The 26,565-nt window shown below is 40.8% G+C and overlaps 2 protein-coding genes and 1 pseudogene across 9 annotated transcripts in view; all 3 read right to left on the reverse strand.

The window, feature by feature from the left end:
* Positions 1-2,218: 2,218 nt before the first annotated feature.
* LOC309709241 (fibroblast growth factor-binding protein 1-like) lies at positions 2,219-4,007 on the reverse strand (annotated as a pseudogene). Its single transcript, XR_014280890.1, has 2 exons — positions 3,761-4,007; positions 2,219-3,672 (listed from the first exon to the last, which is right to left on the reverse strand). The product of XR_014280890.1 is annotated as a fibroblast growth factor-binding protein 1-like (transcript).
* A 3,126-nt stretch (positions 4,008-7,133) lies between these two features.
* Positions 7,134-8,242, reverse strand: fgfbp2b (fibroblast growth factor binding protein 2b; the record flags this gene model as incomplete). The annotated part of the gene is made up of 2 exons (XM_082536666.1): positions 7,134-7,271; positions 7,438-8,242. One exon carries the CDS (start codon positions 8,240-8,242, stop codon positions 7,457-7,459), a length of 786 nt encoding a protein of 261 aa, XP_082392792.1. The 3' UTR covers positions 7,134-7,271; positions 7,438-7,456.
* A 4,048-nt stretch (positions 8,243-12,290) lies between these two features.
* The window catches only part of prom1b (prominin 1 b), a 30,265-nt gene continuing 15,990 nt past the window's right edge, over positions 12,291-26,565 (reverse strand). Inside the window, exons 5-30 of one of the 7 annotated variants that reach the window (XR_014277163.1) lie at positions 26,015-26,135; positions 25,855-25,918; positions 25,666-25,755; positions 25,306-25,329; positions 24,862-25,079; positions 24,695-24,769; positions 24,532-24,595; positions 24,354-24,362; positions 24,079-24,238; positions 23,689-23,841; positions 23,188-23,311; positions 22,965-23,068; positions 22,748-22,832; positions 22,509-22,655; positions 22,080-22,151; positions 21,356-21,448; positions 20,653-20,670; positions 20,407-20,460; positions 20,213-20,293; positions 19,414-19,482; positions 19,097-19,186; positions 15,302-15,417; positions 14,773-15,140; positions 14,431-14,587; positions 13,375-13,409; positions 12,291-13,289 (exon numbers count right to left, since the gene is read on the reverse strand). Coding sequence is in view for 1 of the 7 variants with exons in the window: in XM_082535840.1 (XP_082391966.1) it covers positions 13,388-13,409; positions 15,302-15,417; positions 19,097-19,186; positions 19,414-19,482; positions 20,213-20,293; positions 20,407-20,460; positions 20,653-20,670; positions 21,356-21,448; positions 22,080-22,151; positions 22,509-22,655; positions 22,748-22,832; positions 22,965-23,068; positions 23,188-23,311; positions 23,689-23,841; positions 24,079-24,238; positions 24,354-24,362; positions 24,532-24,595; positions 24,695-24,769; positions 24,862-25,079; positions 25,306-25,329; positions 25,666-25,755; positions 25,855-25,918; positions 26,015-26,135 (2,053 nt within the window). In the remaining 6 variants the exon portion in view is untranslated. Of the gene's footprint in view, positions 13,290-13,374; positions 13,410-14,430; positions 14,588-14,772; positions 15,141-15,301; positions 15,418-19,096; positions 19,187-19,413; positions 19,483-20,212; positions 20,294-20,406; positions 20,461-20,652; positions 20,671-21,355; positions 21,449-22,079; positions 22,152-22,508; positions 22,656-22,747; positions 22,833-22,964; positions 23,069-23,187; positions 23,312-23,688; positions 23,842-24,078; positions 24,239-24,353; positions 24,363-24,519; positions 24,596-24,694; positions 24,770-24,861; positions 25,080-25,305; positions 25,330-25,665; positions 25,756-25,854; positions 25,919-26,014; positions 26,136-26,565 lie in introns of all 7 variants that reach the window. The other 6 variants (XR_014277162.1, XR_014277164.1, XR_014277166.1 and 3 more) reach the window with 6 other exon arrangements.

Here is a 26,565-nt window from a genome sequence, read left to right on the forward strand (position 1 = left end):
AACACAAGCTTAAAACACGTGTAAGGAGCTTCCATGTTCCCCCTGTCCCTAAGTCTAGTCTAAGACGGCTGTAGGTGTGAATGTGAGTGTGAAGGGTTATCTGTCTTCTGTGTTAGCCCTGTTGTTAGCCCTGTGAGAGACTAGCAAACTTTCCCTACCTCTTGCCCTGCTAGGATAAGGCCCACACCCCAACCTTGGATTGGATAAGCAGAAGAGGATGGATGGATACAATGGATGGATATGTGCGCTGCACAGAGACTGTTTGTGTACATTATCAAATCCACATTGTTATTCTTAGACTTGTAGAGCAGCTATGCATAATTTCACAGATCATTCTAGTCCTTATTTATCTCATACGTGGCTTAGACCAGTCCCTCAGTTTATTTATATTTTTCCCTCTATCTCTATCCCAACTTTCTTCTGATTGGGTGCCCCTCAAAAACAGAAGGTTTAAACAGCAGATGTATTGCTGTGTGCCCTATGATCATATTAGAAATAGCCACGCTCACTGACATCATATGGAGCCAAGAGCAGTAAGAACATTTTTAAAACGTTAAAGCAGTCTGAGCAGTTATTTGTACATGATGAGCAGGGGCCTGTTTGGTGCCCTGGACGAACACTCGCTCCACATTTATATATATATAAGGATTGCAAATTAACATATTTTATTGTGACAACTATTGTCGGAACCATACTAAATTTGACCTGATAAATATTTTTTGCGTGTGTGTGTGTGTGAGAGAGAGAGAGAGAGAGAGAGAGTATGCAAATGGCTAACAAACAGTCATTATAATTCGTCTTACATTGAGAATAGCAGACAAATCAACAACACACCTCTTCCAGTTAATGGCTAATTAACACTATGCTGAACACAGTCCGAAAGATTAACTAAGCCACATCTGTGTCTACTCTCTGACTACTGTTTACCATCATAGCCGAGTGGCTGACAAAAGTAAACGTTTTCCCAGTCCCTACTGATGAATGTTATCTTGTTTCAGGATACATAATACATGCCATTATCCAAAGACACATCTGCTTACCTGTATCTTTCGCTCTTTTCTCCTCTGCTTTTCTCTTTTTTTCTAAACTGAGGACCTGATAGCTTTGACCTTTTCTTGTCCATCTTCCATCAGTAATTTTGCACTCCACTATCAACACCCAACCCCACAACAATATCTAACAGACCTACACCTTAGTGGAATCAGTTTTGTATATGTTTTTTTCTTCTTCTGGGATTTCAAAACAACCCAGGAAAGAATAATTAATACATAATGGGCTTGATAACATTATGAATTGATAATGTTATGATTGATTGTTATCCATTGATAACATTATGAATGAAATCTGCACTATTTGATAGCAGCACACCCCCTCCCCTTTCGACAGGTTGTGTGTGAGCAGCAGCAGCAGCAAGCAGGTGCACCGAGGGCCCTCACGCTCACTTATATGTGAGTGATAGAATTTAGAAAACACATCGGTGCAAATTATAAGTCTTTATCATAACGTCTTCTGGTTTTGTGTTTGTTGTAGGTCTGTCAACGCGTTAACGCTGTCATTACGATTAATGCAATAAAAAATTTTAACGCAATCAATCTATCTGGTGAGCAAAATAGACAAACTTTGGACAAACTGCCCAAAATGCGTTGACAGAGACATTTCAGGGATTTTGAGTCATTCTCCAGGTGGATTAATTGCATTAATCGTGATGTTAACGTTGGAAGCCCTGGTTTTTTTTGTTTTTGAGAATCCCCCGCTGTCCCGCCCCTCTCCTCCCTGTGCAGCAAGCAGCAGGGGCACCTGGTAAATGGAGGGCGCCCTTACTCCTCGCAAATTGCCAATGCCATGATGCAGCATGGCCCATGTTGCCCATATCAAAAACCGCCACTGATGATGAGTTCCTTGACTATGATTAATGAGACTAGCAAATGGACTTGAATATATAAAACACATGGTTTTACTGCTCTTACTGAGCAATCAGAGCTCATTTAGACTACGAGCCACAGTCACCCAGTGCTTGTTATTCAATGTGTAAGGACATCTCAGAATGTACACTGGTGAACCGGAGAAATAACCACCAATCTTCCAATCATCAGACACAGTCACTCCAGCCAACAATAATATGCACAAAAAGTATTTGAGTAAAAAGTTGGAACTGTTGGAAACACTGTTTTAATGAAATAAGACTTAGTGAGGACAAGAAAAGACAAAATCTGACACGTTTGCTGTTTATATTGTTTATCAAATTGCTCAAGGACTAAAAAACACAAATGTGGAGGATAAACACAGATTCTTCCATTAGTGGTTGAATGATGACCAGAGGTAGAAGAAAACAGACAACTCATCATAATGAGCACTTCTGCGAGACAAACAGCAGTGGAAGAAGCATTCGGGTCAGTTACATTAAAGTAACAACAGCAGTGCAGTTAATCATACTTGCAAAAGCATTAAAATGTTTCCTGTCTGCAGGTCGGGGACTAGGTTTTAGATCCTAGGATCAGAACAGCGCTTCAATGACACAACATGAGGTGATTATACATAAACACACAGAGAAACTGACACTTTATACCTATCGCTCTGACTATGTCTGATCATGCAATAAACGTGTCTTTTTCGATTATACATGTACAAATTATCACAATGTTATATTTTAATGTATTAACATGAAAGAAAATATTCAAAATTAAAGTCCATGGATGATGAATGTCTAACAGTGAAGGTAATTAGAGCATGTCTACTTTATGGGATAAAACACAAGGATAAAAAATAATGCCAGAGTAACACAGAAAATCCTTACTTTTCACAATTGCCCATACATTATGGCATTTCCAAGAAACTAAAATCTTCAGCTCTGATCTGTTAAGTCAAACTCAACTCATAAATAAGATCACCTGAGTAAAATCTGTAGACTCAAGCTGGTGCGCATGCGCACAGAGAATAATCTGATTATTGCTGATTAGAAATAAAAGACACAAAAAAGCCGCTCATGCGTCCTGTAGCTAGCAGTCCTCCTCGCTTTGCATCATGGACAGGAAGAAAGAGCACACGCTGGCCCAAGAGCTGCCGCAGTACTCTTCAGCCGTTTTGCCGTGGTCCGCGCGCCGCCTCATGCACGCTGTCGTTGCAGTGGAGGTGGAGTGAGATGATGGGGGCGGTGAGGGAGGCTGAGTCCCCGGGTCTCCGGACTGAGCGGAGACACGGGAGCTCGAGATGTCCAGCTTGAAGTGCGCACTTCGTGGCGCGCGCTTACACATCCCGGCCCTCACCAGCGCGCGCTCGTCCTTGCACACTTTACCTTGGAGCCGTTTAAGCGCGCGTGCCACCTGCTTCCAAAAGTTTAGGGGCTCGGACAGGTAACCCGGGCAACCCCGGGGTTTGGCGTTGTATTCACAGCGCAGGTCGGCGATCCCGCCTGTGACGCGCGCCTCCGGGTTCTCGCATTTGACCAGTAGCTGGACCGCGTCCCTGACTTCGCTGGCGACCCACGTGCACTGCATCCTTTCCTTTGTGGAGAACTTTCCCCGGCCACCCGCTACACCCACCTTGGACACGGCTCTGTCCGATTTTCGGGCACCGCAGGACAGAGAGACCAGCTGTCCGAGGAAAGCCAGCAGCAGCCAGGGAGCTGAAGCCTTTAGTAGCAGCATGATGTGTTTCAGCAGAGTAACTTTCCACCTGAAAGCAAATATATGTCTATAAATGGTGACACTCAAAAAAAGTGCAGCTGAAATGTCTCAACACCGAGGTGCTGTTCCTAACTTACCGACAATGGCTATAGTTTAGTGTTGCCGTGCGTAAAACTTCTTCTTGTGCTGCTACTGGCGTGCCACATGGCTTTCATACATAGGTACTATCACGCCCACTGCTTCCGTCCAGCACACGCAATCTAAATGAGAAAATGTGGCAGCAGTTCCTTATCAGATTATGTTTTGCTATGACATGCCCAAAACGGATTTTTCCACCTCTTACAGTGAGTAGAAGTGAAGATGATCAGTGGGTGATGTGTCAGCATGCCAGTACACGTTCTTGGTTGATCCTAAAGAGCCACCATGAGCCTGATTACCATTACAACTCCAACCCTCTGCTGTCTTCAGGAGATACGTCCCCAGATTATGTTCGCAGGTTTTGTGTTTCTTCTTCTTTTTTCCCCTGTTTTTATAAAAAGATTCTTGATCATCTGAAAAGGAGGACAATAAAAATTAAACATGAGGACAATCCATTCTTATGAAAAAAGACTGTATTCTTTGGATCATAACTTTAATTTTCCATGTTAAACTCAAAATACCATTAGGGATTATAAAGCTGCTGATCATAGTTCCCTATAAAGAACCAAATATCCATCTTCCCTGGAGTTGGTGGAGATCAAACACAGAACTAACGGAGTCTTACAGAGAGACCAGAGGCACAAAGTTGCTGTTCTGGATTTTAAATAAGCAAAAGTCTGGTATGAGTTCTCTTGTGATGCACACATATGTGTCTAATCCAGACCAATGTTTTATGGTCTTTTTTATTTTATTTTACTGCATATATTCTGATTTCCCATCATAGGAAAAGATTGTTTTACCTACACAAGTGTAAAATTACATAACTCCATGTTACTTGTATCTAGTAACTGACCACTCCTCATAGCTCACACGTGAATTGTTCCCATTTCTTTAGTCGAATCTGTAAAAGAAATACCAGGTAACAGTTTGACAGGCAAAAAAATAGTGTTTTTGCACCAACAAGGTGATTCCCAAAGAGCTATTAGCTGAAAATGTGGCACAAGGTGTGCAGTGAGTCCTTAAAAATATGGGGAAACTGGATAAGAGGAAAGAAGAATCAACAGGCTCAAAAGCAACTGTCCACTGCAGATGAACAGTATCTGAAAGTCACATCCTTAAGAAATGTTGTGCAGTGTCCTCCAAGAGGTTGTACCTTTTTCCCTTTTTTTATAATATAGAGAAGTAAAGGAGGACTCAAGAGTTTTGCACAATACTGTAAATTGTAAATCATTTAAGGTGAGTGGACTGAGATCTGAAGTTTAATAATCAAATTAAGGCAGTGGTAAAATCTAGCTTCTTTCAGCTCAGGCAGCTGGCAAAAATAAAGCCAATTCTTTCACGACAGCACTTTGAGACAGTGATCCACGCCTTTGTTAGCACTCGGCTGGATTACTGTAATGCACTTTATATTGGGGTCAGCGCATCATATATTAGTCATCTACAGAGGGTGCAAAATGCTGCAGCTCATCTTTTAACTGGCACTCGAAAGTTTGAGCACATTTCCCCTATTTTAGCTTCACGTCACTGGCTGCCCATTTCTATTAGGATTTATTTTAAAATTCTTTTATTTGCTTTTAAAGCTCTCCATGGCCTAGCCCCATCTTATCTCTCTGAGCTGCCACAGCCTTATACGCACCCGCTCTCTCTCAGGTCAGCTGATCAGCTGCTCCTGAATGTACCAGGACTGGGCGTAAACTTAGAGGAGATCGTGCTTTTGCTGTAGCAGCTCCAAAACTGTGGAACGAGCTCCCTTTAGAGATTAGACAGGCCAGTTCTTTACCTGTTTTTAAGTCACTCTTGAAAACCCACCTCTTTACCCTGGCCTTTGACACCACGTGAGATGTTGGTTTTTATTTTTATTTTATTTTTTATTTTAGTCGTTTTTAGTTGATTCGATGCTGTTTTATCTTGTTTTTGTTTTTGTTTTAATATAGGGCTGTTTTAATTTTATGCATTATGTTTTTATTTATTTTTGCTGTTTTCTGTTATTCTATTGTTTTTAACTTATTTTCTGTACAGCACTTTGTTCCTGTGCTGGGTATTTGAAAGTGCCTTATAAATAAAATTGGATTAGATTGGTGAGGACTTGGTTTAGAGAGTTATCGTATGCTTCCAGGAAATGATTGCAAGTCAGTGTAAAGTCCTTTAAAGGGATGCAAACTATGACTTTGTGCTTGTCTCCATGTTTGTTTTGGACACATTTCGGGAAAAATCTCACAGCGAGGACACTTCTGCAGCTCTACAACTTTTTGGTTGCTCCTCTTCACACCTTCATGTCACCACTAGAACAGGGCCCCAATCTGTTTTTGAGCTCCCAGCTCAGCAGCATCATCTTGTGTTCACCACAGGTTAAACAGCCTAAAAACAGATCACAAGTACAGTACTTTCTACTCCACGGTAGTTAAAGGCAAAGATTATACAGAAAGTAAAATGATGAACGATTGACTCCAGCAATAATAGTTGCAGGTTTTTATATTTATATTTGTGCTTCCAATTTCCTCTTTAAATCTGCACACATTCCAGTGTTGTAATTATATTAAATCAGGCCTATAATAAACTATAGTTTGTTTTAGTCTTATATTAATACCTGAAACAAATTCTATAGTTTTCTTATGGTCAGAGAGCACAACACGGAGAACACAGCTCTCACTTTGATTTGGCTCGTTGTCATTCTCACTTTTTTTTGCTTAGCTTACTTAGCTTACAACACATTTAAATTTCAAAGACTTTTTCCTATACTTATAGAACTTATAGTAAATGATAGAAATTTGCAATATCACACAGGACTTCTACTTCCTCTTTTTTGCTTATTCCGTCTTTGGGACTGGAAAAAAAATCAAAGTGCTAAATGTGACATAACTCTCCCGTCTTTATCAGATTGTGTGTGTGTTTCACGGCCACCACATCCATTTCCACTCGTCTTCGGCATGCGCACAGACCCCCTCTGTTCCTGCACACAGCAGCTCTCAGGACTCAATTTATCAGCTCATACAAAGAAGTTTTTAGCTCTGCTCAGACACCTCCTGCACCTCATGGGTTCTTTCAGACTTTGTGTCGCATGGTAGCAGCTTCCCCAGCTGGACAGCAGTCGTGGTGCTCCAGCCGAAGGGTGGAAAGAAACAAGATCTCCTTTTAATAAATGAGCGTGAAAGCTCTCTGCTTTGTTTCAGCTCAGTAGAAGAAGAAACAGAGGGACACAGAAAAGAGGAGGGCCACCACTCAGATTTTATTCTCTTCTGCAATTAAAGCTGGAGGGAATTTTCCATCATATACAAACAGAAACACATGCCTGCTATATTTTCTCCTTTGTCTTGCTGTCATTTTGACACATTCAAAAAAAAAAAGACACTACAGGAAAGAAATCATCTGCTAATTGCACACAGGTGTAGGTCAAGGGTTTTGGTCTCAGTCTGTAGGGTGCTGTAACGCGAGGAGTTCGGAGTTCGATCAAATGACTCCAGGAGCTTCCACACAGAGGTCAAAGATGGAAGTGCGGATGGGGCACTCCAACTGAAATAAAAACAAAAAAGCACTCAGGAACATATTGTACTAGCATTTTCAAACTTAAATGACAAAGAAAAGTCACATTTTCACATTAAAAATGTAAGTTTATAAGTGTGTTCATTGCTAAGATCTCTCCCTCTCTGCCCTTTCTTTTCCTTCATTCGTCACTCACCTGTGGCTGCGGTATCGTCTTAGTTTTGGAACCAGTTGATGACGTAGGTGCAGATGCCTTGGAAGCTCTTCCAGCAGTAATCGGATGCAAGACGGGAAGCTGTGGATTCAGGCAGCTCCGTCGGGTGATCACTGGTTTTCTCAGGCTTAGGAGTAGTCTTCCTGCTCTGACGCCCCTTGCCTGGCTGCTTATTGGGCTTCACAGGTTTAGGAGAAGTAACAGGCTTGGTCTGACCTGGCAGTGCTGGTTTACGTGGTTCCTGAGCGGGCTTGGAGGGCTTCAAGTTGGCTGTTTTGGGCCAGGAGGCCAGCAAGGTCATCTGAGTCTCATCTGGGTATTTCTTGCACATGTGCGGGCGGTAGATTTTAGTTCCCTGGCAGGCGTGGCTCAGTTTCCTCAACTCCCACATCATCTGTGTGAAGTAGTGGCGAGGGTTCTGGTTGTAGGCCCGGCACAGGGTGGGTTTTCCCTGGAAGTCGCAGTAGTAAGAGCGTCCTGGGGTTTGGCCCTTGCAGGAGACACGAAGGCGGGTGTAGTTCTCTGGTGCAGACACCACCATGGTGCAGGAGTCTTTGGTCTTGGTGCTGAATCTGATGGGTTCATCCCAGATGCTGCGCTGCTGCTGCTTGTCATTGTCGCTGCTGTTGTCGGTTTGAGCATTTGAAACACAAACAGCTGCTGCTGAAACCAGCAGCAACAGTCTCAACCCAGCTCTCATGGTGTTCAGCGTGGACTGATGGACGGGCGAGGGCTCAGGGGTGATGTGTCCGCAAAGAAAGTTAAGGTGTGGAAGGACGGAAAGCATGCAACTGGGAATTTATAAAGCTGAAGCTCACAAAGAAGGCATTATTCAGTTAAGCTGAAAAGTTTTAACCCCTCCCTTATGCTACAGACACACACAGAGCAACCACAAGGTTCGTGTGGTATGCTAAAAAAACACCAAGGAGTAACGTATGGAAGGAAAGGGTGAACATAAACTTAGAGATGAAGACAGGAAAAGGAGGGGGGTTGGCTTGTGGGAGCCGAGGGAGAATTAAGAGGTCTGAAGAACACGCATGAGGCCAAATAGCTGCAAGTCATTATGCAGTGTCACATAAGAGGTTCATTGACCATTGATCAGGAGGGGAGAGCAGTGAGGCTCCAGAGCCACACTGCAGGCTCAGGTTACTTGGTGGAGATTTAAGAGTTGATATGTGACTCAGTAAAAAAACAAATCTTTAGATGTTTGATGACTTTTGTTGCAGAATTAATTGAAATGGACTTCTAGGACGTCTCTCAAAGTTTCCAAAGATGGTAAATTATGTTTTACTTGCAGTACATATTAGAGATGGACCGATCCGATATTACGTATCGGTATCGGTCCGATACTGACCTAAATTACTGGATCGGATATCGGAGAAAAATAAAAAATGTAATCCGATCCATTAAATATCACGAAAGCACCTCGCAAAACTTGCAACACGCCGTAACTCACCTCAGAACGTTAGCAGTCAGAGCAGTATGCATCACGTGATAGAGCAGCTGTGGCATGCCGGACCTGTCGGTGGTCTGGATAGCATGTGGAGCTTCGCTAGCAACCTGGCATTTCATCTCCGACAAAGTTATCCCCGAGAGAAGTAAAGCAAGTGTGTAAGTCCATCTCTGAATGTTTGTAAAGCATGCCTGCGTTAAGCTTAACAAGCGACTGCCTCTTCTGCTGCTACTTCAATCGTGAAACTGCTTAAATGATCAGCTGATCGGCTTTTCTGTCGCGAGTCCGTCTCTCTTGTTTGTTTTTGGCCCACTTTGCACCAGAAAGAGGAAACCAGCGGCTGAACAACAGCAGAACGTTTAAGCTTGATAAGCTGTTGTTAGAATTTATTTAATATTTCTTTCTACACCAGGATCTTTTTCTACGTAGCTGACGCTGGTAACTGTGCAGGGGCGGATCTAGCAAAGTTTAGCCAGGGGGGCCGATAGGGCATGAACAGGGAAAAGGGGGCACAAAGACATACTTTTCTTTCTTATTCTCATTTAAAATGTCGAGCTTTTAATAAATAATTATCTGACACCCAAAGTTTTAATTTGATGTAAAATGAATAGAAGTCAATTACTGTATATAGTGACTATTAAGTCTAATATATACCCTAGTAAGCTATAGTACTTTTTACTTTGGGAAGGTACCATCTGTGCAGTCTGCAATTTTGTTGAAGAAAGATGTTGAATCTATTTAATATTTCTTGAAAAATAATTGATTTCTGTGCATTTTTTTCACACTGCATCAAATTAAGGTTGATTACGTCGATTAAACATCATGAGGTGGCGCGTGAGGGGTGGTTCCTTATTTTTTATTTATTTATGTTTGTTGTTGCTGGGAGTTGGAACCCTATTAGTTAGGTTGCTTAATATTTACGCTAAGTACTCTTTAAAATACCAGAATAGGGAGGATGGTGTAGGTCTAAGTTTATTAGATTGATCAGTATTGCTGAACTATGAAATATTTTTTTTGTATACAGGTATAACAGAATAGCTTTAGTGTAGTTGTTGTTTTAAACTTGAGTATGAACTTATACAAAATGCAGCAAGATATTAAAAAAAAACAGTTTTGTTGATTAAAAAACACTATATCGGATTCATATCGGTATCGGCAGATATCCAAATTTATGATATCGGTATCGGTATCGGACATAAAAAAGTGGTATCGTGCCATCTCTAGTACATATCTTACACTACAGGAGTGTTTTTGGTTGCACCTGGAGAAAATGTTTTATCCTGATAGTTTGAGAGGGTCTGACTGCAAATCTCACATCCGGGGGCACCTCTAGAGTCTGCGGGCGGAGGTAGAGCAGGTCATCTGCTAAGTGGAAGGTCAGCGGTTTGATCCCTGTGGCTCTTCCAGTTAGAGCCGGGAATCTATCTAAAGATAGTGAACTCAAGAAACAGCAGTCCATTTATCATTTACCACATGCACACAGCGACTCTGTTGGCAGCTCTTGCATACATGAGCTGTTAATGTTGTGAGCTGTTTGGATTGAGCGGGCATGGCGTAGGTCTACTGCCTGGTAGTTTAAATTTAAATATCCCCCTTCCCCCCTACTGCATAAGCACTCCCATTCCTTGGGCACCACCAGTCTGGAGAGCCCGAGTTCAAAGTCAGACCAGACTGAAAATTTCCGCATTAGCTAGCGGGTTTGTTTGCTGAGTGAAAGAGTGTGTAAGTGCACGCACAGCCTCAGTGCATTCTGGGAGTTTTTATTTTTATGGCGGTTAGCCTAATGAAGCGGGGAAAAGCTCAGCTGGAAGAAACGCCGAGGATGTGTGTGTGTGGGCTGTCTGCATCATGTTTTCCTATATTTAGTTCTCTTCTCATACGGTGCAACAGCATCACACCACCTCTAACCAGTAACGCGTTACTTCTGATTACTTTTTTCAGGTAACGAGTAAAGTAAGGGATTACTATTGCAAAAACGGTAATTAGATTACCGTTACTTTCCCGTAGGAACGCTGCGTTACTGCGTTACTAAAACAGTGATTTTTTGCGAGAATGTCTCACGACAGTGACGTAAGCGAGTGCGACTTTAGTGACAACAGCTGTGTGCAGATCAACAATGGATCATATATGGAGTGCAGGAGAGAGTATGAGCGTGCAGCGTTTAAAGCGTGGAAGTACTGACCTTACTTTGAGTTTGATTCCATAAAAAGTGACAAAAACATTAGCGTCCATCGTGCGTGGGAAGAAAACTTCTTTTTACAGCGAAAAAAACCCCTAAACTTCCAAGCAAGCACCGAGTAGCTACGACGTAATGGGAAACTCACAGAGAAACTCGCGGATTCTTCAACTGACCGCTGCGGCACACCTGCACCAGGGTAAACCTCCGCCTACGCCAGTCCTGCTTTACAGGTGAAAATAGAGCAACAGGGCCGCTGAGTCTTTGATGTTATTTATTTTCTGCTGTGTTTTACTTGCATCTATTTGAAAGAGTGAGTGTAAACACACAAAAAAAATTATTTTATGTGCTGGAATGTGCACAAAATAAGTTTAAATGTTAAACAAATTTCTTCCAGTCAATGTTGCAGATAATTAAATTTTTGCTTGATGCATAAAGTTAAAAGATTAAAACTAATAAAAAAAGTTTTAAAAAGAGACTTTTCTATTTGATTACATTTTGTATGATGGATTATGCAGAAAAAATAGAATTGGGCTGAAAGATCTATCGTTTTATCACCTATTCAGGTTGTAAATCGTGTTTTTAAAAAGTAACTAACTAAGTAATTAATTACTTTTGAAAATAAGTAATCAGTAACGTAACAGGATTACTTTTTTGGGGAAGTAATCGGTAATTAGTTACTGATTACTTTTTTCAAGTAACTTGACCAATACTGCCTCTAACACCACCAGCACCATCATCACTTCCTGTGAACGTGTCTACCTCCAGCTGCTGTGTGCGCATTGCAGTTATATTTTTGTATTTTCTAATTAGCTTTTATTTATTTTTTTTACTTGTTTTAATTCAGTTTAGTTTTCAGGATGGATTTTCTAATTTTCAGTTTAGTTTCCATCTTTTTAATTATTATGGAGCACATGTCAGAGGCCAATTTTCAGAAAATCAGGACAGATGTAATAAGAAAAAACACTTTTAAAAAAGTTCATAGTACCATTTCAGTTCATTTTATTTTAGCTAAAATATTTTGTCATCTAGTTAACTATAATTCATCTCTGCATGTGCCACATGAGCATCACGTGTCTTCCTGAGCACGTATCAAACTCCTTTTAAGTCATTTTTTAAAGGTTTTGCACACAATAAAACATTTCCTTTATATTTAGAAACGTGTGATTTATGAACCATGTTTATGCAATAAAAAACAGACGACACTGGATTTGAGTTTTTATTTAGAGATTTGCATCCTCACCACAAGCCCAGTTGTGTTTTTCAGACCTTTAATATTGCAGAGGCTTCTGGGAATTTTATTTGACAACACAAGCAACAGGCCCTCATTAACAGTCTGGTGAAACATGATATTTTGTGTGTCATCGCTCCTTAAATCCTGTTAAAACAGCGCTTACCAAACTTTTGAAGCTGATCAAACAAGTTGACAGCCTACATACAGTTTTTATGAACAAACAACAACATAAACAGGAACTTAATTAAATTTAGTTAAATAAAAGCTGATTCAATAGAATAAGCACATGTGTGTATTTAATAGCTTGTAACACTTTGTAGTAAACTGCGCAGTCTTCATGTTTCAAGGATGTACTGAGCCGAGCAGAGCTGCCGCTTTGCTGCTTAAATGAATAATTCAATACCTTTGGTCTCTTTGGTCAAAAACACAGCTGCACAGCTGTTTGGTAGATTCCCATGAGAGATGTGATCTGTGTCAGTTCTGAAAGAAAGCGAGTAGCTACTTTTTTTTTTTTCAAATTGTCAAACCATTCCTTAAATAAACACCTGCTAAGTGAAACCTGTTTGATGCAAATTATGTAAGCTATATTACAAATATTCACAGAGAAAAAGAAAGCTATTACTACAAACCTACTTACATGTTATAAAACAAAGTTTAACAAAAAATATATAAAACTTTCAAAAGACTTGAAAGTGTAAAAACTGTACACTTGTGTTGCCTTGTTTAAAACTGATTATGTAAGTACAAATTGATTCTCTATGCAGCTAAATATGCAGCTGTTGGTGTACATAATAAAATGGTAAAGGGGTCGAGAAAACACTTCATAGGATTTTGCTGGCATTAGTGGTTTTGTCAAATGGCCTGAAGGACTACTGAAAGACGCCTTCATCCCAGAGTTCACGATTGTTCTTCCCTTTTGTCCTTGGAAGTGTTAAAAGATCTGAATCGGAAGCCTAAACAGCCCAGTGATCCTGGAAACGAAGAAAGCTTTTAGAAAAATAAAGTGCACTAAGAGTCAGGTATGAAATATGTGAAGAGATACAGATGAGCGCTTACCACAAAGGGAAGATCAGTTCCAGTTCTCCTGTCCACTGTGGAGGGAAAAGAAAAGGTAATGTTTTATGTTAATGACTGGAACATCAGTCAAATCATCAGGAAGAGCATCTGGAGCTGTTGCGACACCTTGTGACTGTTACTGTCATTGCTATTATTATAAGTTGCAGGGTGAGGGTGATGGGGTTTTTTTAAAACCACATAGTAGATGATTATAAAAAGCAAATGATTTCCTGTGGTCCACACAATGGGAATCACTTCCACAAATCTTTGAAGATTGGAGGGTAAACATGTACACAGGTATACAGGAATTGTATTCATATTTCTATAGCTGAAATATGTGAGAGTTACACACAGAATAATATTTATTAATTTATTTTCCTGTGAGGTTTTCACCTGCACACATTCAAAGCCAGGACTTGTGTTTTGGGGCCTTTACTGTTATTTCACAACTGGTGGGGAAAACACGAGTTTTCCAACATTTTTTTAGTGTTTGAAAATAGTTTTGGGTGCTCTGTTATTCAGAAGGAAACACAAATCAATCATGCAGAGCTACGTGCGTTCGTGACTCCTTCCAGGATTAAACCAGGGACCTTTCAGGAATCTAAAAAATGATTTTCTTGTTTTTTTGTTTTTCCAAATAATAGATTGATTCATTTTTGGTCTTAACACAAGAAAAATGTTTCAGAAAAATAGTGTCGCATTAGGTTTCTTCTGTTTTGTCCTGTTGAGGCTCATTTTCCTTTAACTGGAGAACACAACAGCGCTTCAAACACAAAAGCAAAAGATTTTTCTCTCTTCCTGTGCAGCTTTGACTGAACACTGCATATATCCAAGGATGAAAACTGATCTAATTGAGGCACAATCTGGATGCCTGACACGTGGCAGCATCATGTGGATATAAGCAGTTACCTCCATCACAGAAAACTTCATTTCAGTGGGCTCTGATGTTTGAATGCAGTGATGGATGAAGAAGATAAGAGGGAAGTCAGGAAAAAGAAGGATGTTTTTGTCAAAATGAAATCAGCGTAGTGATGGTGGGATGCTGGATGGTCTTACATGGCTGGTTGTTAGCGTAGGTGTAAGGGTTAGTGGAGTCATCAGTGATCGTCAATACCTCATCAGCAGGGAGAGAGTTCCAGTGGGTCACCAGACTGAGTAGCTCGGGGGGGCAGAGGCCCGAGGGAACCGAGTCAGAGTGTCAGAATAGGGAGAGCTGAATGCACACACACACACACACACACACACACACACACACACACACACACACACACACACACAGGGAATTCTTTATATCTCTATATGTGGTAAATAAAAATTTATGCTGACAGGACTCCAAATATCCCTCCACCAATTAACACTCCAGCATGCAAGTCAGATTTAGCTCCACGCGGCTCGTACCTGATGGCAAGGTTTCCATGGATATCACACACCTGTTCACCGTGATTACCTGTATTAGCCATACTGCAAGAGAAGAACGAGGGGAGGGGCAGATGAAAAAGGGGAAGACTCCTGTGAAAGTGACAGGGATGGAGTGATCCACAGAGAGCGACGCTCGCATCGGAAAGAAAGAGAGCGCGAGCAGTGATGGGAAAGTCCATGTTAAGAGCTAAAATGCCGAGCTCGTGATTTCAGAAGAAAGAGTGAAAAAGCTCAAGAGATTCGAAGCTGAACAGTCCCGTTCCAAAAAGCGAGTAAGTGTGTGGGAGAAGATGAGAAAGTGCATGAATTATCGATGTTAAAGTGCAACAAGCCATGGGTAAGAGGAGCTGGAGTGAGCGGATACAACACAAGGAGAAAATACGAGGAGAATCCGTGTCCGTGAAAAGGAATAATGGACAGAGAAAAGGAAAGAAAATTATTAATGAATTTGGCTTTGATTTACATCAGAAAAAAACCCAGGAGGATAACGAGGAAGGTTTGGACTCACTCTTCAAAGACGTCCTCTGTGTCCATCCTTCTGTAATACTTGGCCAGTTTGACAGAGAAGATGATGCTGGGGATGAGCAGGATGCAGCAGCTGCCGAGACCAAACCAGAATGTGTTCTGGAAAATAAAAGTACCAGTAATCACATTTTATGCGATTTCATTCATTGCTGTTACTTTTCACTAAACACTGAACTCTTAGTGCTAAAACACTGTCAAAAAGATTTCAAATCTTGATATTAATGTGGGTATAATAAGAACTCATATTTGGCACAATGGCTGTACCTGTTTCTCTGTACCTGACAAAAGTTGCAGAGACTGAAACATTGTGTGGAGGTTATAATATATTTCTACATAACAACAAGACAACGAAACCACTATTTTATTGATTATTATCATTTATGGTCCACCTGCTTCATATTATTCTAACATTATTGTAACACAATACAGTCCTGTGAAAAACTAAGTACACCCTTTCAGTCCATAACTTGTAGAACCATCTTCAGCATCAATAACTTGATACTTTTCCTGTATGAATTTATTGGGAATTTTGGCCCGATAACACAGGACTCTGTGTGAGAAGTTTGAGTCCAGCTTTATCTGTCACACAGATGGAGTGGAAGTGGAAGATGCCCAGTTCCCGTGGCTCCAAAACAAACCCAATTCATCATCCATCCTCCGCCGTTATGAGGTGTTTGTGCTGCTGTGTTTGGTTTTCATCAAATGTGGTGCTGTGCATTAAATACTTCACTTTGGTCTCTGGTGTCCAGAGGACATTGTTCCAGAAGTCTTGTGGTTTGTTCAGATGTTACTTTGCAAACCTCATCGTGCTGCCATGATCATTTTAGAGGTAAGAGGTTTTGTCCTGCAACCCTTCCTAAAGAAGTCACACTTACTCAGTCTTTTTCTAATCTGAATGTCATGAACTGAGGCCTTTAGAGTCTGAGATGTAGCTCTTGGATTACTTTCAGTCCTTCTGAGCCTGACTTGAGTGTGAGTTTGCTGGGACATCCATTCCTGAGAGATTGCGGCATTGTGTTAACACCAGTGTTGGGTAAGTTACTTTAAAATAGTAACTTAGTTACATTACTAGTTACTTCTCTCAAAAGTAACTCAGTTACTTCAAGTTACTCGTTACTTTCAAAGTAACTAGTTACTAGGGAAAGTAACTTTGGTTTTACTCAGAATTCTCTTGTTAATGTGTTTCTTCCATAACGTTGCCAGTCTTCTAGCTTGCTTACTTGCCACAGTGCACTGTGCCACCTACCAATAGAAAGGAAAAGATAATGTGCATATTTCCACGAGAGAAATCCCACACCTGGACCGTCGTTGACTGTTGCCATGATTCTAGCCTACGTCACAACGTCATGTGCGCTTTTTACATCCAACACAAAAACTGCAGTCGTGGTGCTTTCGATTGTACTCAGAACTCTGAAATTCTGCCTTCTGAATAGGAAGATGTAGGCAACACCAGACTGCAGATGAGCTGCATACAGGGCTGGACTGGGACAGAAAATTGGCCCGGGTATTTTGACTAGAGACTGGCCCACCATTATAGGAAAAATCTTAAAGCCTTTGAATGAAAACACTGTTGTGACAGTGATGTACACTGTTTTGATGGTATATATGCATCAATCTATCAATCGTTTGTTGTAAGATTCAGATAATTATTTTTTAAAAGCTAGACATTTTAAATGATAATAAGAAAGAAAAGTATTTCCTTGTGCCCACCTCTCCCTGTTAATGCCCTACATGCCCCCCTGGCAACACTTTGCTAGATCCGCACCTGCACAGTTACCAGCTGTCAGCTACCTAAAAAAGGATCCTGGGGTTATTTGTCTCTCAGAAACAGTTCATAACTTCCCTTCAACTCATTCATGTCACCAAAAAGGTAAACCTGTTTCTCCATCACAGCTCTGATGATCCAGTAAGGACGTCTCCTGGTTTCATCTTCATGTTTCCCTCTCACCAGATAACCAAACCATATCATGACCAGCAGCTTTACAGCTGTGGCTCCAGCAAACATCAGCTGATACTAGAAATTAATATTAAATAAATTCTAACAACAGCTGATCAAGCTTAAACGTGCTGCTGTTGTTTAGCGCGACATCCGCTGGTTTCCTCTTTCGGTGCAAAGTGAGCGATAAACAAACAAGAGAGCCGATCAGCTGATCATTGATCAGTTTTCATGATTGAAGTAGAAACAGGAGAGGGAGGTGGGAGAATGAGAGGAGAAGAGGCAGCTGTGCAGCAAAGACACAGAATAACTCCAGCTTTGTGTCTTTTTCATTGTAGCTGAAGTCCGGGACAAACTGTTCCTTTTCACCTCAATAATAAGAAACGCGTAATATTTTCTCTGAATACCAGGCGGGACGGTTGGCAACTCTAATAACTTATGAACAAAATAAAGTTCAACATCATTAACTTCATAGCACCACCCAGCTGCATAGAAACTCCGTCATGCTAGCTAGCACGCAGTACGGAAAAAGTCAGAATAACGAAAATAAACTCCACCTAAACTTGGTTCATATCTGACCCAGAGAGACTGCAGGCCATAACTTCTTACCTGAAGTTACTTGGACCGGCGGCCGCCTCGGGTCTCTTTTCCTTCTGCCTCCCTTTTCCTTCATCCACCTGCTGCCTCCACCACTTGCTAATGTTACTGAATCTTTGGAAGCTCCGCGATAGCCACCACACGAAGTAACGAGTAACGACCCTATCTAAATCCCAGTAACGAGTAACGCGTTCCTGATTTTGGCATAATAACTAGTTACCGTGCTCGTTACCACAATAATAACGTAGTTACTGTAACGCGTTACTTAATAACGCGTTAGTCCCAACACTGGTTAACACACATCTGGATATTCAGATGTGTGTTAACACAACACCTGTAACATCCAGACCAACAAACTACCAAAATGTCCGCCTTTGTAATGATCTTCAGACTTGCTGAGGATCAGCGAATCAAGTGATTAACAGTGAGTAGCAGCATCTGGCTGCAACTGACGACCTTAATTCCTATTGAAGAAGTAAGGGTGTATTTAATTTTTTTAGGGCTGTAGAGAGTCCCATAAAAACATGTTTACCTTAGAAATGTACTGATGTACAAGTTTAAAGTAGACTAAAAGAGTAATTGCAAATGCTTGAGCTAAGGTACTTGTTAATATGCAACAACTCTTAAATCAGGGGACTTTTTATTTGTAATCATCACTGAATGAAATGTCAGGACTGTGACTTTTAAAGACATAATAACATCATGGACCAATGAATTAATAATAAATATACTTGTTGTAGTACTGCTAATGTCACACATTTATGCAGCTGAATTTCACGAACAGAAGCCTAAAATATGTGTGCACACAGACACACACACATGCACACACAAAGCACATCTAAATGTACAGTAGCTGCAGGCAGTGCAAAAATTAAAATCCTGTTTATATTGCTCACAGTCTTTGGCCTGTTTGGGCTCATTAAACTCTCAGGAAGTCGCATGCTTGATATACAGCAAGTATAAAAACATAAACCTTTATAACTCCTCAGGGTCAGGAGTGAAAACACAGAAGAATCCATGTGTGTGTGTAAATCCCCGGCCCAGACACAAAACAGGCTTTATTTAATCTCAGTGTTTGTGAACAACACACCGTTCTCCTCCTAAAACTCTGAGCTCCCCAAACAGTTCACATAAAACCACAGATATATTTTTAGTTTACATCCAGGTACATGAAGGTACATGCACTGTGCAAACAGCTGGGAAAACACACATCCACACATACAGGTAACCACAATGACATCTTACCAGTGAGTCGATTATGAAGCTGCATCCTACTATTTCCATACTGTCCACAATGTTGCTGATGGGTTTACACTGGGCCACCTCTGTAGTTAGCTGTAGGATAAAAACACACATGCTGGCTGATCTCTCTTCAGAATCCACATTTATTCATTAACTTCAAGTTAAATCAGCAGTTCTTAAACCATACTAAAACTTAAACACTAAAACTAAATTAAACACTGACTCAGATAATCAGAAGAGGCAGAGGAAGGATTTACTATACTGCAAATTTTGTACAAAGACACTGAAGAAAACAATAGAGAAAATGGCAGAGTACTCACAGAGTTTTTAACCCATTCTGTGTACTGTTTGAAGTATCCCACCAAGCCCTGCACACACGCCTTTGTTTCCTACAACCAAAAAAATGAAAAACACTCATGAGTACTCACTATGATCACGATTGAGATTTCAAGCTCTGGAGTTCATTTCCCTGTTGGATCAAGATTAGCTCTTTATACACTTTTCTTTAAAATGTAACCTGATTTGAGCACTACGATAATGACGTTCTTGGCCAGTGAATCAAGTTTGGATTGCAAACACAAAAAATATTTATAATAATGTAATCAGTCTGCTTACAATGGGACTCTAATAAGCCACAGAAAAACAAGTCGTCTTTATTCTGAGGCAACACATTTGCTACCAGAGAACAAAATCACAACACCAGTCGCCTCAGAGCCCTTACGATTATAAAGCAAAGACCCTACAATAATAGAGGGAATATTGCAACAATCATACAACCCCTCTATGAGCAAGCATTTGGCAACAGTGGGAAGTAAAAACTCCCTTTTAACAGGAAGAAATCTCCAGCAGAATCAGAGAGGGGGATGAGGGGAAAGAAAAGAGAGAAAAAGGAGACCATAAGGACACAAAGACAAAACGCACACTTTGGGACAATTTAATGATGTGAGTGTTGGTGTAAAAACCCCTGAGAGAAGATAGGAGTGGAGCACAAATGCCCAGTGCATCATGGGAAGTTTGCAGCCTGTTGTGGCATGATTAAAGAGCTTTTTGCTGTGTGTTCAACATTTATCTTTTGATGCTCCATGTCACCATGTTATGTTGAAGCCTTGATCGATGTACCTGCTTCACCACGTGGGAGGCATTATGAGCGATGAGGTACTCTGCTGCATCAATGGCACTCAGGACATTTGTTACTTTGACCTCAGAGAGAAATAAAAGCAAAAGAAATTAGTTCACGAAACGTGGATAGGTTGCTAAGGAAATAATTGTTTACACTGCTATCTGTGGTCTATAACAATAGTTTTCGTATTTACTGGCAGGTCGTTGGATGTCTTCTGTAGCTGTTTGACACTCTGGTGCAGCGTACTCTGTGTGAGAAGATTAAAGCACAAGCAGTCGCACGGTGAAACAGACACACGCACAACTCCCTCCTTATTTACAGATACACATCCATCACATCACGCCACCGCTGTCACAACATGAAGGACGTTGCTAAGACAACACACACAAAAAAAGAAAATAAATCACTGTCACAGTGCTGCACATCGACAGCAGCTTACCCGTGCTCTGACATATTTCTGTCACCACATTATGAAAGAAAAGAACAAAAAGAAGGAACACTGAGGAACAGAGCAAAAAACAGACCATGTAGATGTGTTTTGTCCCTGAAGACATTCTCTGTTCATTAAGATTACGTAATTACCACTATTTCCCTATTAAATAATGGTAAAAAAAAGAAAAAAGCTTAGGTGTAATGCTACATGTTTGCCTCATTCAGTATGTGCAGATGTGCAAATCCTCCCTGGGCCACTTGCCACCAGCTTTCCTGTGCTAGGCCAACTCACAGGTTCTCCTTCTATGTGGGGTGAGACGCTGCTGAAATACGTGCTGTTGTTTTTTACATGAGAGTCACTGCTTCATACTAACTCAAATACTATTATCCTCACCTCCTCAACCCTGTAGGTATCTGTTTTAGTAACAGAAACAGCATTTGGCTCAACCACTGACAGTTTGTTTCATTAATGGGGTCAAAATGATTTTCATTTTACCCAAAAATGGGTAAAAAATTTACGTTTTTTGTTGTGATGCCTGAAATAAAAAAGCCTCAATTCAAAATCCTCTGTTCATCTAGGACACTGCTAAAGAAAAATAAACAGGTGATCTTCATCGTCTTGGTAGCTGAATATATAAAATAAGCTATGAGAAATAAGTGTTGAACTGTTAATAGTGCTGTTTGTATTTGTGCTGTGGTTAGTTGATTACCATTGCTTGCTCCAGTGGCACCACCTGTTCTCGGTGAATGAATCTAATGCTGCTGGCATGGCCTCTCAGTGCGTTCTCCAGAGCACCACGTGGCTGTAAACAAACACAGTTTTAAGGATACAATATGTTATTACAGATGTATATTGTTTAGGTTCCCATGAAAATGTAGAATAGATTTTGAGTCTTTAACGTAACTAAAAACAAATATTTTGTCATTGTTTTATTATAAGTTTCACTACAAGGGCACATGCAAACATCTCCCTGTGTAACAAGCTCCAGAACCCGAACACGTGGCATAAATGTGTGCAACGTGAACATGAACCCTAAGTTCCTTCAACATGGGTGTCTGACTATATGTTTAGAATTGCCGGTCTAACACGTATATATGACATTCCTGCTGTCAAGTATTAAGTCAAGTACTGCCAGAGATGTGCCATCCTTCATGAAGATGAAATTAAAAAATCCACTTTTAATCAGATCATTTAGACAGATGTGAAGATTCACTTTAGGTCTGTGGTGAGAACCTGACTAATTCAGCAGCTCAAGTGTTCATAATTTTAACCAACTGTGACATCGTGGCTAATAGTTTTTCACCCGTTTTGCATCCACAAGAGAGCAATAGTGGGACCTCTGACTGCCACTGCTCTACAAAAGGCTGTAACCGTGCATGCATACAATATGTTGATGCTGATCTACAACACATGTGCAGACATTAATGACTCACCAGCTGGTCAGCCTGACCCTCCAGGTCGCTACAGAAGGACAGCAGATCTATTAGAGTGACTCCTTTATTTACCTAAAAACCAGGAATTTACACATGAAAGATGGTTAGTATAAAAGGTTTTAGTTAAGGTTTGTTTGGGGGTGGGGGTATTTTTATTAGGGATAGCTTTTAAAGTTGCATAATCACTGTTTCAAATTAAATGCATTTTATTTATGCATATTAACAAAACTGGAAGATGTTATGATTGCATTCAAAATATTTTACATTAAACAAGAAAAATAAAATTAGCAGAATAATGGAAATAATTTTTACTGAGTGTATGCGCATGTAAGCGGAGTGAAGGGCTTTTTGTGCACAGGATATAAAGGAAGTAAACGGTGTGCATCGTGCCATTCAACATAAACACAAGCACAGATGCACACAGCTCACCTCAGTGAGATAAACCTGAAAGTCAATCTGTCCAATTCCAGAGTTGGCAAAGTTGATGAGGTTGTCTCTGCCAGCCTGCTCCAGCAGCGTGATGCCCTGCAGGTCCACCTGCACACTATCAAACACTTTGGCCAGGTCCCTGTTGTACTGTTGTGAAGCACATGTGTAGAGTCAAACTACCATTCACCTTCTGCCATCAATGCACCTGTAATGGTGACATACAGTAACATAGCTCTTACCACTGTTCTGTTGAGGAAGGAGTTAATGTTGAACATGGTCTCCAGCTGCAGAGCGTGATACAGACCGTTGTTGTCATAGCACTCCCTGTGAGACAAAACCATGATCATCACAAACACAGTGCTGTGATGTTTTCTGCTTAACTACAGGTAATGAGTTTCTTACAAAAACAACTAGAAAAATGGATTCAGTACTTTTTCGTGATAACTTAAATGTTACCTGTACATGCCGCCTAGAGTTAAATCAATATTTGGATTCTGGAAAAGCATCCCAGGAAGGAAGTTCCTCTTTTCAGGATGGACCAGGAACGGCGTATCAATGATCTACAGACACACACACACAGTTTAAGAAAGCAGTGTTGGCCATTTTACGGCTCAGATAAAAGGTGAAAATAATAAAATCTCCAGCAGAATAAAAATAAAAGACAAAAGAGAGTTAACACCTTAAACAGTTGTCTGTTAGCCAGAGGTTCACATATCAGCTTTTCCACATTGCCCCCGACAACAAACAGGGTGGTAACGATGACCATCAGCACCCAGGCAAAGATAAACGAGAAGCCAACACCACTGCAAGAGTAAAAAACAGACTCTGAGAGACAAAAATAATATTTTTGCTGTTATTTCCCACCATATATCACAAGAGATAATCCCGTAAGAGTCCACTTTTGATAAAACCAGTATTAATGTGAAGAAACTCTCTGAACTTGAGACCTTTCTATAATTATTTCATGCATTTACTGTTAAATTTAATCTTATTTAAAGAACACTATTGTGAGTCTTCATTTTTTGTAAAGTAAACCTGTACTCAGTGCTTATAATGCTTCCTTTGTTATATGACTGTAAGCTAAATGGATCACAGCCACTTTTACAGTTTGAACTCCACCCTGAAAAAAAGATCCCTGAGTGATGCCTTCAGGCGAGTGAGTGTTGTGATGGAAACCTACGCCATCAGCAGGTTTCCCCCAGTGTTCGACAGGCAGCCGCGGGTGGTCGGGCTAGCTTGCTTGTCGTAGCCACAGTTACCACACAGCAGGCCGAGGATGTTAAAGGCCATCACCAAGACGACCATGCAGAGCACCGCCACGCAGGCGATCCACCTGAAGGTTAGACAGAGAGGTTTACCCACTTTAACCTAATTCATTGTAACCTAGAGTGAGATTATTTCTCACAAGCTGTTCAACTAGTTTGGTTCTTTTTATTTATTTATTTTTTAAAAGCAGTGAGAAGGACCGTGTGTTATAACTAGAGCTGAACCTTAACAGCCTTGTTTCTATCTATGACGTTTTAACATCCTCACATTTTCTTAATAGATTTTTAAAGAGAAACACACAAACCTGTAAAAATCCATCTGATCGATTTGGGGGTAATAGGACTCAATAGCTTTGTGTCTTTCATTTAGGAAAATGGTGAAATTTGCCAGAGAAGCTTCCACGGGGAACATCTTGGAGAAGCCGGTGATCTCTGCACCGATCTTATCCAGCATCCCCTTTACTCCTACAAATACAATTGTAACAATAAATAAGTCAGACAGAAATAAACTGGAAGGCTGGGGGTTTTAAGGTGAAGTGAAAAAGGGATAATGTGTCTGACACAGAAGAGAAAAACTTACGAGGCAGAGCTGCAGTTTCATCATCCACAAGTATGCAGACAGAGATGAAAGAAGAACATGAAACACTTTATACTCACTCTTATCTCATTTACAAAACAGAGCTCTAGCTCACACACACACACACACACACACACACACACACACACACACACACACACACACACACACACACGTGTACCTGCAACAATGTTTTTTGTTTGCTCTTTAACCAGTCTTGGCGTGTCGTTAAAGGATGCGTAACCCTGTAGATGAACAGAATAAGAGAAAAGAAAGATGACAGGTGAGACAAAAAGTTTTAGCATGGACAAGATGATGATGCTGAGTGAGAGACGGCCACTAACCTTTTGTACAATGTTGCTGAGATCTGTTTTCAGGACAGTATTGACATTGGCCAAGGCATGATTAACATCTGGGATCTGACAGACAGGAAAAAGAAGCAGAGTAAACCTGGAGATATTTCTCACGGTTAAAATGTTCCAGTATTAGATGGCATATTGCTTCTTATCACCTTGGAGAAGTCAGCATTGATTCCCAGCTGGGACAGTGTGGAGCGGATGGTGTTACAGGTATGTGACACAGCTCCGTTCGTGCAGGCGGGGTCGGACAGGGTGTTGGACAGAGAGGCGCGCTCTCCTGACAGGCTGGCCTGAAGCTTCCCCACCCCGTCCTGCAGCACCTCCAAGGACGAGCTGACGTTCTCCAGGGCCTCTTTGGTCTCCCGCATGGCTACAAACAACAAGCAATATGACACACAGTGAAACTACTTTTTCTTGAGACAACAGCATGCTGGGCTTTTTTACACCAACCACAGAGGCACAACCCACAGAGGAAAACTATAACAAAAAACAGTTTCCAACTTAACACAAAGGTTCAGAATCACCATCTGCTTCTAACACTTTTGCAGACACAGCTACGAACACTGCACCACTGAGTCCCACTCAGCTCACTTTACCTTTGATGGCACTCTCAACTTTTGCTTTAGACAAAAGAAAATGTGAGAGAATCATAGAGGGGAAAAAAGAAAGAAAAAGAAATGAAAATTAAATGGTGAGTACTTTTCCTTAAAGACTGTCTTTAGTATTAAACCCACAAGAGAAGTTGTGGCATTTAAATGGCATTAGCTGTAACCGTAGCAACTACTTAAAAAACTCCTGATTTTATTAGAAACTTAAATTTGCTACAAAATTTAAAATTTTATGTGTATTACAGTACATCTTTTAAAAAGAACAACTGAGTTTTGTTTAAGAACTTGCACACTGGTTTTGAGTCCGAGTTGTGTAATCTCAACGGGAGGTTTATACAGAGACGTTACCTCCTGCCATACGCAGGGCGGTGTCCAGCGAAGGAATCACTGATTTCTCCAGCTGAATGTGGATCCTACCCCCCAGCAAAGGGCCAATGTCTGTGAGGAAGCACAGAAAGGTCAGAAAGTTCAGCACAGTTATGTAAAGTGAGAGATATCAGACAAACACTGTGTGCAAACATGCAGGGTCGAGCTTACTGTCGAGGTCTGACAGGACTTTGTTCTTGGCTGTGGTGTACTGGGCTGTCAGGTAATCGACTTGCTGCAGCAGGAGACACACAGTATTAATAGATATTAGTTATATTATATTATTGGCTTTTGTTTTTTCAAAAATAAACGGGTTATTGTGAGGACATACTGCAGGCGTGTTGTTAGCGAACGTCTTCAGGTCTCTCATGTTGGTGTTAATGAGCCGCCGAGTGCTTTTGACCTGTGAGCTGATGTTGTGGTTTGCGGCGAGAGCAATGAGAACACCCACACTGAAAAACACATGCAGGATCAATTAGGAGAAGAGCAGTGCAGTGACCACACTTTAACAGCAGAGAGCAGCACAGCTACATAACGGGGACTCCTGCATTATGAGTTTTAATTCTTGCTCACTGAAGATTCAACTCTGCCCTCCACAGTTAGTGATGTAAGAAAAACTGTACGGCTGAGTGTACAAGCTAAACATGCAAAGTGAAGCTAAGCATTAGGATTATGTGGTTAGAATTCACTGTGATTCACTGCAAAAACACCTTATTAGTTTTACAGTAGTGATATTTTAGACTTTCTGTAACAAACAAAAACAATGTAGAAACAGTAAAAAAACAAATCAACAAAAGCAACCAACTGGTTATATTGTTCTTTGGATGTGAGCATTCACATTTGTGCTGTGAAAGGACTCATTCAGATGGCGAGGCCTCTCAT

Source organism: Aulonocara stuartgranti, assembly GCF_965226115.1.
Source record: "Aulonocara stuartgranti genome assembly, chromosome: 6".
Classification (NCBI taxonomy): Eukaryota; Metazoa; Chordata; class Actinopteri; order Cichliformes; family Cichlidae; genus Aulonocara; species Aulonocara stuartgranti.